This window comes from Xiphias gladius, chromosome 17, assembly GCF_016859285.1.
Source record: "Xiphias gladius isolate SHS-SW01 ecotype Sanya breed wild chromosome 17, ASM1685928v1, whole genome shotgun sequence".
In the NCBI taxonomy this organism is placed as follows: Eukaryota; Metazoa; Chordata; class Actinopteri; order Istiophoriformes; family Xiphiidae; genus Xiphias; species Xiphias gladius.
The window spans coordinates 1972260-1985099 of NC_053416.1; the positions used below are offsets into that span (position 1 = coordinate 1972260).

The 12840-nt window shown below is 43.7% G+C and overlaps 1 protein-coding gene across 2 annotated transcripts in view; it reads left to right on the forward strand.

Moving 5' to 3' along the window:
- Positions 1 to 12479, forward strand: part of dbn1 (drebrin 1) — a 124247-nt gene extending 111768 nt beyond the window's left edge. For both annotated transcript variants that reach the window (XM_040150027.1, XM_040150025.1), the window contains 4 exons: positions 3761 to 3886; positions 4575 to 5089; positions 5198 to 5297; positions 6256 to 12479. In XM_040150027.1, coding sequence (XP_040005961.1) covers positions 3761 to 3886; positions 4575 to 5089; positions 5198 to 5297; positions 6256 to 6311 — 797 coding nt within the window. In that variant the 3' untranslated portion in view covers positions 6312 to 12479. The remainder of the gene's footprint in view (positions 1 to 3760; positions 3887 to 4574; positions 5090 to 5197; positions 5298 to 6255) is intronic.
- Positions 12480 to 12840: the final 361 nt, after the last annotated feature.

The window sequence follows — 12840 nt, forward strand, 5'->3', positions numbered from 1 at the left end:
TCCTGCTGCTTTCAATGCTGACCAACTGACCAACCTGTGAGTGTCTGTGTATGAGTGTGTGTATGTAACGTCGTCGAGCCGCCCGTCGGTCGTCACCGCCGCTTGTTGGCCTGTATTCGACTGAATATCGACCTTTGCTGTTCGACTTCTGTGGACTTGATATAGTTGTCACCGAGTTCAACAACCATAATGGTGATTTTGTATGTTTTGGCCTATAAACTATGGCTATCAAACCCCCGAGATTAGTGCTGACCAATTTCCAGAGCGCACCATAATTGTTATGTTGATCTGCCGTCCGTTAAAGACCTCCCACATCCGAAGCTTAGCAGTGTGCATTACGTGTTTCTTCCAAACACATAATGACAAAACATCAAGGCAACTAAACGTTGATCAGTTTTAAGGCTTTTCTGTCCATGCAGGCAGTTTTGGTCCGTTCTGTCTGTTGAGGTATTTGAGATGATTGAACCAATATAAACCTTCCTGACCATGTAAATGAAAGTATTGTTCTACACTAAATACCTGCACTTACCAAAGTAGTAGAAACCAGGATAAACACATTCACCTAACAGTAACTTGCATTTTAAACAAGCACAGGTTATTATTTACACTTATATAACACGAGCATGACGTACATGCAGCCTTCGTACAACGTTCACAGACACCACACCGTCTCACACACACCCTGCACATAATGGTGGTGTGTGACTGACACAGGCCACCTACTCTCTACTGGCTGGCTCAAACTCTCACAAAGTTACAGCGAATGAAGGCTAAGGCCTGCTGCTCCAAACTTTCCACACGTCTCAACGTCACCATGGAAACACCTCCGAACTCTTCTTACAACATTCGCATTTGCTCAGGACTGCCTGTGGCTCGGTGAAGAGAATACAGGAGCTAGTCACTTGCCCAGTGCGCCGGGCTTGTAGCTACAGTCTCCCTGGTGGATCCCATGAGGCACAATGGGACAATCTATTCAGTTAATAGTGTAAAACCACCCGACTGCGTCGAGTGTGTGAAGGCTGCAAGAAGCAGTTAGAAAAGTTCAAAATTATTATCGAAAAATACAGGAGTGTCTGTTTATGCATTAAAAAAAAAGACTATCAGACTATCTGCATGGCTACATCGTTCTAAAGGTTTAGACCGAAAAAAGAACTTGTTGGGTTTTCTTTATTTGGGTGAATCGGCTCTTTAAAAACCGAGGGAATGCTTTGAAAAATGGTCAGCAGTAATGTAGTTGATGGGCAAAATCATGCAGACCACCTTTATGACCTGCACTGTGTATTCCTGCATGTCTGTACAATGGCAGACATTACACTGGGTGGAGAAAGAACCAGTTCATCCCTGTTTCTAGTCTCTAAATCCTCTAATATGAATGGGTATTGACAATTTTCAAAAATTGGTTTCCATCATCAGTGAAAATCAGTTTTTATTGAACACTACTTGCAACATTTTTTTTACTTTCTATGAAATGACACAAAATTCACGCTTCCTTTCAAGTTATTGTCCTTATTCATGTATTAGCGAAGAGGTCGTTTGACCCCTCAGAGGTTGTTGTCCACCAGGTGAATTGGAGAACCTACCCATGCAAGATCCTGCTGAGCTGGATGTGACTTCTAAAAGGGTCACACATCTCAGTCAGCTGTTTGTCTCCATTTAAAGTGACACTGTTGTTCTTCATCTGTGGTCTATTGTGTTTATGTCTTCTGGGAAATCTTGTTCTGGTTTCTGAACAGGAAGTCTGACTTCAACAAGCATGAAATCATCGAACATCTGCGAAAAAGTGATTGTTTCTGTGACCAGAACTGTGTTTGTCATAATGCATTTTATTGCCGGATGTGGTGTACGCACTGTGGCTGTGACTCATCCATAATGGCTCGGTATACATCGATGACATAACAATGAATTGGCAGCGGACATCTGGTTACTGTTTCGTGACTTGCTCGAGTGTAGTGATTATGTCTTGGGCTCTGTGACGACTTGCCTGGGATGCGCTGTCCTCGTTGGAATGTGCCACTGTTGTAATCACCAGCGTCAATGTGCTTCAACTCTCCAGAAAAGCAACAATTTTATCACTTTTGCTCCCCAGATCAGCACCTGTTGACGATTTCTTCTGTTTGTACGCATGCCCGTTTTGTACCAATTGACACGTATCATATTTTGCGATATCCAACAACGTGCCCAAAATGTGTTGCGCTTAATCCTCTGTAAGACGAGGTTGTCAAGTCTCATGTCTCATGCCATGAGATGCTCATGTTCAGGCACTGTCTCGTCTTATACAGACAAATGACATATCAAATAAGAGGAAGCACCAAAGCCACTCCTTGACGAACAAGACTAAGCGTTTGCAGCCACGTCAGTGGCTCTCTGAGGCTGTACTTTGTGCTAAATGCTAAAGTGCTGATGTTTTGCACGTGCAGTGTCAACATGCTAGCCTTTGCTAATTAGCACTGTGCAGCTGAGGCTGGTGGAATTGTCATTACTTTCGCTCGCATTTAGTCATAAACCACAGAATTGGAGAATAAAAAATTTTGATTGATTTTGATCATTTAGTGCCATTTTTGGTGGCACTAAATGAAAAGAGGATCAACGAAGTCATATGGATTCATCGTCTGGGAACAATCTACATCTGCGCCAAATGTCATGGCGATACATCCAATAGTTGATGACATTTTTGTTTTTTGCAAAAATGTCAACCTGCTGATTAAAAGTCAGGGGCTCACCAGCGTCACTAGGCTTCATCTTCTAGGGACCATGAACCGAGATTTGTGCCAATCCATCTTCTAGATATTGATATATTTAACTGAATTTGTGAAGGAAAAAAAAGCCGTTGGTATATGAAAAGTCAGGGGATCGCAATTTCGGTCCGATTTCAGTTTCGGACCAAAGTGGTGTGCCAGCCAACTGGCTGACAGATTCACGTCGCCATCCCTAGAGCCATGACGCTAACATAGCTAAAAAAGAAAGCTATTCAAAAGTTTAAATAAGTTATCTCTCGACACGGAACAAAATCTGAACAGCAAACCTGCACATTTAGGCGCCAAGGTTGTTCCTCAAACATTACAGAGTGCAATATTTTTATGGCTTCAGATGATGGAGAGTTTTATCCTCGTTCACGTTGCCTTACAGTTTCTCATCTACTACCACTGAAATACAACTTTTGACGCTATTAAGGAGTCGGACACAGCTTGACCATGTCGCCAGCTGTAGTCCCATCCAAAAGGAGTCTGATTGGCTCTGTTGTTTCTTCGACCAAAGGGAACACTAATTAATGGGGACATCACCAGACCTTTGAGTTGCTGGACAGTATATGAGATGCGAGCAGTGGTTCAGAGGTCCGGAACCGGGCTGTCTGGAACCTGACTGTATCTGTCTGTCTGTTGGTCATGTGACGGCAAAGGTGATGTGATTCCTTTGAATTTGTGCGTGTGTTGAAGTAACACAGGATGTGACTGTGGTGGTTATAAAGACCCAATCAGAGAGCGTCTAAACTTCCTATCATCATTTGTTGTGCTAATGTAGTTGGTATTTACTTTACAGTTTGTATATATAAATAAAAAAAAGACTTATCTTGACAATAGGTGAAATTCTGACACATTAGGACACAACTTTTTCAGGCTTTGTCTCAGTCAATCAGCAAATTCTGTGTTAGTTCAGCACATCTGGTTCATGAGTTTAATTTTGTCGGCGGATTTTCGTGATGTGGGATCTTGTGCGCTGTACCTTTTCGATATTTTGTTGTTGTGCCATTCTGTCCCTCCAGGGGACAATGACGACGAAGCAAGCACAGAGTGCAACATGGCCCCCGTGTCACCCATTCCTAAAATAGTCACCACACCCATCAAAGAGGACTTCAGCAGGGAGGAGGAAAATGTCAGAGACGAGTGCGGTAAGAGTGAAAATGAAAAGAACAAATACAGCACCCAGCTCGACAATCAGACTGAACTGCCATTTTGTTTTCCCTGCATTATTCAGTCTGACACTGTTAATAATAAATGACATCCCCATTTTTAATCCTGCCTTCAAAGCTTGGTTTTTTGTCTCAGTTGGCAACGTAGCTTGCTAGCAAACCAGCTAATGTTCACAGCAGGGACGCCCCCGAAGCCAAACAGCAACTGAGATGATTTGGCAAGAAAAATGGCTCTGCTGCTTTGTGGGGTGACGGGATCATCCTCCATATTGATGTCAACAGAGCAGAACGTGTCTGAAATAATATTACTACTACTAAAAAATACATATTTTTATCACCATATTATTTTTGTGTCTGTAAATGCAGAGACAAGAAACTGCCTCATGTTGTTCTTTACATGTCTAGGCTCCATATAAATTTGCTATATTTTAGAATGTACTTAGAACCTGCTTTACTTAAATATGGTAGTTAAAGTGGTGTTGAAACGATAGTTAGGAAACAAAAATTGGACACTTCCACCAAACCTATCCCCGTTATCATCCCCTGCCGATCATGAGATCAGTGCTCACTGGGGAAACTGACTATGACACTGAAAGTTGTCCGAAAAAAAGAGACAATTTGTCGGTAATTATTATTAAATTGCTGTCTTGCTTGTTGTCTACACCAGATTCAGTGCCAAAGGAGGAGCAGAAACCGCCAGTCCAGGAGTCGACATCCACCAAGCCCGTGCAGAGCGTCGCCCCGCAGGCCCGCGACTCCTCCGGCTTCTCTGTCTGGGAGTCTGGGACCGACAGCCTGGTCAACCTGTGGGACAGCAGCTCAGCTCCTCCTGCAAATCCCTCCGAGACCTCCCACTCCTCCAATCTGGTGGACCTGATGGGAGACGCCGATGTCCGTCGTGATGATGCCCTGCCCAACGCCGCCGCCACCGCCGCCGCCACTGCCACCGCCGGCGGCCGACCTCAGCCCCTCCTCAGCTTCGATGACATGATGGACGGGACTTTCTGCTCGGGCACCAGCGCCGAGGACGACCCCTCCAGCCTGGTGGACGTGACAGGCCCCGACCAGATGACCCTCAGCTACCAGCATGCACTGCAGCATGCGTCCGGGGAGGGGCAGGAGCTGGATGACGGACAGCTACTGATGACCAATGGGGAGACGCTGCTGAAAGAAGGGACGCAGGTCAGACAGGTTGACGCTGCTGCTGTGATTTCGAAAACAGGTTTTCTGTCCGTTCCTTTGATAATAGTTGTCTCCTTTCTCCTTCTTCCCGTCTGTCGGCTCTTACAGGCGAGCGAGGGCTACTTCAGCCAATCACAGGAGGAAGAATTTGGCCAATCAGAGGAGTCCTCGGCTAAACCAGCGCCGGTCTTTTACAACAAGCCGCCAGGTGAGAGGCCTATATTAAAGACAGGCCTTTGATCTTAATTACCCATGCTGCTCTAGTTCTATACAGTATCGTGTCCATGTCCGCATCTGTATCGCAACACTGTCGTGTCCTACTCACCACTCGGCTGCTTTTACTGTCTCCTCTCTGACTGAATTCAGTTATTATTTCCGGTCACTCCCATTTGCTTTGTGTTCCCGGATTCCTGCCAAGCTGCCGTCAGTCTCACTCAATGCTTCCTGCGCAAACGTTTCAAATTACAATTCCTGCGGCCGCACAACGGGCATGGCGCCGTCCTTTCGCAGTAGGCTTTTATTGTGAAAAATCTGCAAGCAGTGCACTGCACCATACAAGTGGCAAAAATGGAAGGTATTGGAAATAGCAGGTTATGTTAGAGAGAGAACGTCGGAGCAGCAGAGCAGCGAGTAGGACGTGACTCTGTCGGGGTACTGATGAAATTGAACACCAACCGTTACTTGAGAATTTTCCTTGGTTCAGTGGTTTTACGACAGTTTGGTTTGATGTCATGTCCCGTGAAAGAAAAAGCCTTTTCCATCTGAACTTATGACCCTATGGGTATTGTTTCAATACTGTTTTGTGATAAATATATATGAGAAAAAGCCTTTTTGCTTATTTTTATATCAGTATTGCACATGTCAGGTTTCAACTCCACCTGCTCTGTAAACCTTAGCTACGGTAGTTTTTAGGTCAAAATACGTAAAGTCTCCCATCAGAGGAAAATTAGGATCTGAAAGCCATTAAATGGGGCATTTAATACAGGGAAACTATACAATTTACAAAGCAGTAAAACTGCAGCATAAATGGCATAAAAATACAGAGTCAGATAAAGAGTCTTCCCCATAAAAGTAAAACAAAAATTGATTTCATAGTTACGCCTTAGAGAATTCACTCAGCTAACACGTCAGCTAACGTGCGTTTATGTGTGTTTGCGTGTTTTCAGAGATTGACATTACGTGCTGGGACACGGACCCCGTGGTCGACGATGACGACGACTAAACCGGCCAATCAGACACCACCACCGGACCAAGAGGAAGTAGGAAGTGCGCTTCATGAAGAAACTGATTTTTTTCTAAAAAACAAAACACAAACAAACAAAAAAAAGTAATAATAATAACAAGTCTTGCATCAAAACTACTTCTGTATTATCTTTTAGAGGAAACAAAAACAGTAGCCACAGAAAAAAAGACAGGTTTGAGTTATTGTTACCGAGGGTTTGGAAGGCTCAGTTACGGGGGGTTTTTTTCTGTGCGTTTGTTGTTTTATTTATTTGTTTTTTCTTCTTTTTTTTCTTTTTTTTTCTTTTTCTTTTTTTTTCTTTTGCTATGCAGATGTAATAGCGGGGAGCGGGGGACTTTTGTCTGTGTACAAGATTTATTACACGTTAACGTAGCGCACTGCTGCATTTTAGAGACAATAAAGCCTCGTGTGCGGCAGGCAGCCGACACACCTAGTCTGTAGTGCTTTAATAACACCCTATAAAACTAATACAGTGGATCATTACAGCTGCCATGTATATCTTCACTCTCTGATTCTTTTCTTACCTCTTTTTCACATCCCTCCTTCCCTCTGCCTTCCTCCCAAAAATATTCACCTCTGCAAGTCAGTTAATCTTGTATTTAGCCTTCACGTCAATGGAAAAAAGGTGAAATATTTTATTTATTCTGGTGTACCTGAACTTCTTTTACGAGCAGAAAAAGAAGGAAATCCATTCTCGAGATCAAATTCATGAAACAAGTCCTATTGTGGCTCCTTTTGTATGATTTTAAGACTGAATTCAAGATGAAATGGCTTGTAAATCTGGTTGCTTTTTTCAGTGCACTTTTATTTCTTCTTCTGCCTCCTTGTCGATGAACCGCAGCTTCTCCATCAGCTCTCCCTTCTGCTTCCATAAAGTTCATCATTTTTACCCCGCTTATATTATGAAACCATTCTTTGCATCCAATCTAGATGAGTATACTGTAGAAAGTTTTCCAAGTATTAACATTTTTTTTTAGCAGAGGCTTGTTTTGAAACCGCCTTCAGCTTGTGCACAGCAGAAATAAAACACAATCAATGCTTTGTAATATTCTTATTCTCATGTAGAGATCCCTCCAAAGGCTGTCAATCAAGTCGGTTTAATTAAAAATCCCAAAATCCAAAGTTTGTCTGAGAGAGACTCTGTACAACATCCGGTCAGAAACCTGCGGGGAAGGGAAATAATATTGAGCCCATTCCGTTTTCTGGGGACAAAAGCAGCAATGAGCAACTTAACTATACACTCACTGTTCACAGAACAGAAAAAGGTTTTGTTTTGTGTTTAAAATGCACAAAAACAGACCGATTGTACTCATCATGGCCAGTTTATTTGCCAGAGGGAGTGACGTATAATGTCCCCTGTGGCTCTGGAGGCGCTTTGTCAAGTCTAATAATTGAATATGTAACAGCGCATCACTCACAGGAGCCATTGTTTGCATTGAGTACTTTTACTTTTAATACTGTAAGTAGTGTGGTGATGGTTGAAGGACAGCTCCTTATATTTTCAAAGCGATTATTATTAAAACGATTGTCACAAGTTCAGCCGAAGCGGAGTTGGATTAGATGAACCGCGTTGGTTTCCTCCAAAGTCTCAATCTCGTCAGTACAAAACTTTCTCTGTTTGTGTTACTGTCCCTCTCTCGTAGCTCTTACTAGCTTCAGCTGAACTCTGTGATGCAGTTTTACCCGAAATGAGGAACGTGGATTTGGTCCCCCATCGTTTACACTGGAATTGTTTATAGAGGGGATCCCTTCACAGCACAGTACCGACAGTATCGAGGAACAATTACAGCGATAAACAGACCTTAAAATGTATATTTTGGCATGTAAGTATGGTATTAACATAGACTTCAAAAAAATGTGAAGCTATCCTTTAAGTAAAGGGTCTGAATCCCTCCTCCATGTTTCTGAGTCTTCGGCTTCAAGGTTGACTGTTCGTTTTTTAAAACCTGTTCTATGGCAGTGCAATTCATAGTCGTCCTACAGCCGCTGTAGGTAGGAGCACCGCCGTCAGGGGGAGGGTTTCGTGAGCTCTCCCCGAAGTCGCGACGTCCTAATACGCAACCGAGCCAATAGAGCGCTATGAAATGACGAGGCAAAATTATTTTCAAATTCTTCCAGGTGGAGGGGTAACAGGAAGAAGTCAAGGGATGCAGAAGGGGCCGAGCTGATGAGCAGAAACTCAAGTCTCAGTAGTCAGTACATTTGGAAACTTAGCAGTTAGCACAGTAAAGAAAAGACAACAGGGGCTCAGTAGAAGGGCTTCGCCCCTGGACAAGGCTAGAAACACCAGAAACTTTCCAGAGTTTGCGGGAAAATATTTGGAAGCAAGTTTCCCGTTCTCCAAGCAGCGTAACACAAACGCTGAAAGTGATTTTTTTTTTTTTTAACGCTCTCTGACCCACGTCTGATGCCCGACTGCTTTTCTTCTGTGCCAACGCAACAAGTACCACATGTATTTTATTTTTATTTTTTTATTGATGTGATGGTTTAGTCGCCCTGGAGACTGGAGTGAGAGGCGGGACGGGCTGAGACGGGAGGCGTGTGTGTTTTTAATACCTGACGAAAAGTGTGCTAGAATTGACTTTCAGGACCTTTTTGAATATTAGCCACAACAGTGTTAGTCTTTTTGCTGTAAATTCCTGTAGAAAATAAAAACTCCTAGGCAATAATAACACCCGTGTGTGTGTAGAGCACCTGAATACTGTGTGTGTTCACCTGAAGGGAAGAGTCCAGCTTCCCAAAAGCATCATTTGTTCACAGACCAACTGATCCTGGTGTTAAGCTGCTCTCGGGGATCCGGTTTGATTTATACCTCTGCATCCTGAATGATCAGGGGACAGGAAGAGGACGTGTTCAGATCCAGAGTAAATTTGACTGAATTCCGTGAAATGAGGCTCGAGTAGTGAATAAATATCCAGAGCCTTTAACGAATGTCGAAAGGCGGCAGGAGCAAAAATAGAGCTGGAGAAAAGTAAAAGAAACGGCTGGAGTTCTTGGTAAGTTTTGAAATTGGTGCAGGTTATCACATACAAATACAGCTTCTGCCTGTGTTTCCAGTGTCTGTGCTTTCATATCCACTGGTTGTTTGGGGCCATGGGTGCCAGCAGAGGGGGCCCTGGGCTGAACAAGGGCCCTCAAAAATGAGACTGTCCTCCCAGGAAAAACGATAGCATGAGTCAATTCAGCAAATCCCCCAAATCGTCTGCTGAATGTGCAGAACTGTACAAAAGTTTTAGGCAGTAAAAAAGAAAAAAAATTAATGCCACGAATACTTTTTATTTATCAATTAACATCCAAAGTGCAGTAAACAGAAAAAAAAACCTTAAACAGACCAGTATTTGTTGTGACCCCCCTTTTGCCTTTAAGCCAGCACCAGTTCTCGTCGGTGCGCCTGCGCACAGTTCTTCAGGTTCTTGGCAGGAAGGTTGTTCCAGCATCCTGAACAACCTGCCACGGTTCTTCTGTGGTTTCAGTCTGTCTCAGTGTCTCTTGTCTCTTCTCGTGATCCCAGACTGACTCCATGATGCTGGGATCAGGACTCTTTGGGGGCCAGACTCCTTGTTCTTCTGGTCCCTGTAGATAGTTCTTTATGACTCTGGCTGTAGGTTTGGACTCGCCGTCCTCCTGCAGAACGAATCTGGGACGGATCAGACGCCTCCCGATTGGGCTGAGTGATGGAGAAGAACCCGAACATCTAAAGTGCCTAAAGGTTTTGCACGTTACTGTACATTCGAGTGATAAAGGTCCCTGGCAGTCAGAGGAATTATGACTCAAAGCACTGGACTGGACACACGAGTCAACTGCTCACTCCTCGTTCAACAGTCAGCAGTGTTTTCTTTTACCCATGACCCCAGTCGCTCCGCAATCTGGACCACGTGTTTATTTCTGTCGCCATGACATGGAAGGCCCCCTCACCTTAACACAGGAGTAACTGTGACTCCAACCGTGAGCTTTCTTCATCGTTCAGCTTTCAATGCCAGACAAATTTCTTCCAGTTGGAATAATCCCAAACCTCTACAGCTCTTATTAAAGTTACTTTAAAAAAAAGTTACCACACAGTGGAAACATACCAGTTAAAAATGTTCACTGCACAACAAAATGAAAACTAGAAAATGTTGCGTCGGAGTTGGATCAGAGGTATAAATCGGAACACAGCGACCTGCGCAGCAGCACTTCTCAACCTTATTTTTTCCAAAAGAAAAGAAAAGATTCAACTTGACACTAGTTATTTACTGAGTACAAAACCTTTTGGAGTCAGACAAGAGGCACAAAGTGAGCTGCAAGTTAAGGTCTAATTCGGGTAAATGTGAATGGATCGTGTTTACCAGACTACGGATCCATTTTCGACAGCAATATTTGCGTAAATCTGTGAGAGATCTTGAACCTGATGCTTTTCAAAAAGTCATTTGCTTCGGTCACTGTTACGAACAACCTCAGACGACCCGATGACAGCGAGAAAGCCAAACGCATCCGGAGAATGAGGTGTGTGTTCTGGAGAAGAGCTGAGCGAAACTTGAGTTGACGCTCACACTGGCCTGCACCTCGCTATGTTCGCGCTCTCAAAGTTAGAATCTGAACGTTAAAAACACCAATTTCACTGGTGATTTGGAATCAGAAATGTCAATGGGAATAATCAACATGCGGTCTGGGTTCAGGTTTCAGGAATGGATTCTTCTCCCTTCGAGATTTCTGTACAAACCTTTGGAGAATATTTGTTCATTTTAAGGTCTCTAGGATGTTGAGGGCTTAGAGTTTTGCCTTGGTTAGTTCACACACACATCTGTTTCTGTTTTTTTGCCATTCTGAACAACCTGACTGCTCCGAACCCTGCAGCCAAACCCGGCCGTGCTCGTTGAACATATCAGTTGAGGAAACCGCTGCTGGTCCATGTGACCAGGAGAAGCTTGTTTTGAGATCAGGAGCTTAGAAGCTGCTTGTTTCTGCTCTGAAACATTTCCTCTCCTCATCCCCCTCACACACTTTCTTTTTGATCCCCCCCCCCATTTCCACTCACCTTACAGTTCACGCCTCCACCACTAGATGACCCCACTGTCTGTCCTTTACACTGCTGGGCTGCCTCTGCACTATCACTCTCTGAGAGGACTCCCGTCCATTTCCTGTCCTCTTCCCTCTGATGTTTCACTCTGCTCTTAATAGCCAACTTGCAGTACAGACGTAGCATTGCCACTAAGTCACACTTGCGATTGTCATCAGTGATAACCTGTAACCTGTCTAGCACTTTTCCTTCTGCTAATGTTTAGAATAGATTTCTCATGGTGCAGTTCTCCAAGACTGTCGTTTCTCATAACAACGACCTTGAGCTCTATTTACTCTGATAATCAAGTACTATTCAATCATGATTGCAACATGATTGGTAGGTTCAGGAGCTGCCGTCCTTCAGCTCGGCTTTAAGGTCCCATATTATTCAGGTTTCATTACAAATTCATTACAGCTCAGAATAACAGCGAAATTCTTCCTCTTCATGATGCCGACCTGATGTTTTTTACTGCTCCGGTGGCAGGGAAGGAAAGTCCACCACATGCAGCCATGATAGCAGGATCATTTTATTTCAGCACATACGATGTTCGTCATTATACAAACACACACACACACGCGCTAAATATCCAGAGATTTGGCAGATATATTGCTCGAGAAAGGACCAGATTGTGGCCTGAATTCCCAGGAAATAGCAGGATGTCAAATCCCAGTATTCAACCCTCATAAGTATATTTTGATTTCCTATAATGTGGGACCTTAAAAATTTTCAAGCCTGAGTTGGGCTGAGTTTTGGTGTTTTTTATGACTGATTTCAGCACATCTCCTCACATATCTGCTTTATGTAGAGCCCAGGAGCAATAAAGGTATCGACTCATAACCATATCTTGGTGTAAATAGCTTTGACTGATTTTACTAATCCTTGTACTGAACTAAATCTCATTACTGTTGCTATTATTGCTGCACAACTAACCTGTCTCTGTACCTTTGACCGTGGAAGGTTGGGGCATTTATGGGGCTTGTTTATGCACAGACGGAGACATTTTTTCAGGCTTTTGTCCATTTGACGAGGCTTTTGAACAGATTTTTGAGAGGAAGAAAAAAAACTTCCTCTGAGCTGTTTTGTTGTGGTGGTGTGAGAGAGGGAAGGTGGGTGGGTTGACTGTAATTAGGCTGACGGATAGGGATACTCCAGAGGTTGTCCAATCAATTAGTTCAGCCGGTTGGCGATCGGCCTCGTCTAATCACTCATTAATCTGTGGAAATGAGCTCTGATCACACTCGCGCTCCCGAGAGGCTGCGGTTCTTCTTCCGCTCCCTTTCACTCAGTGCGTCTTCAGAGAAACGAGCTGCTGTTGCCTGTGACAGGAGCAACAAGGCTGTAGAAAAAGGTTTCGCTAAAGAGTCGCATTTGGTTCCACATCAAATGTTAATATTATTTACATGAGCTGGACACTCTGGTTTTGCTAATGCAACGAAACTAAATATTCTGTATGCTTAAAACATGATTTAC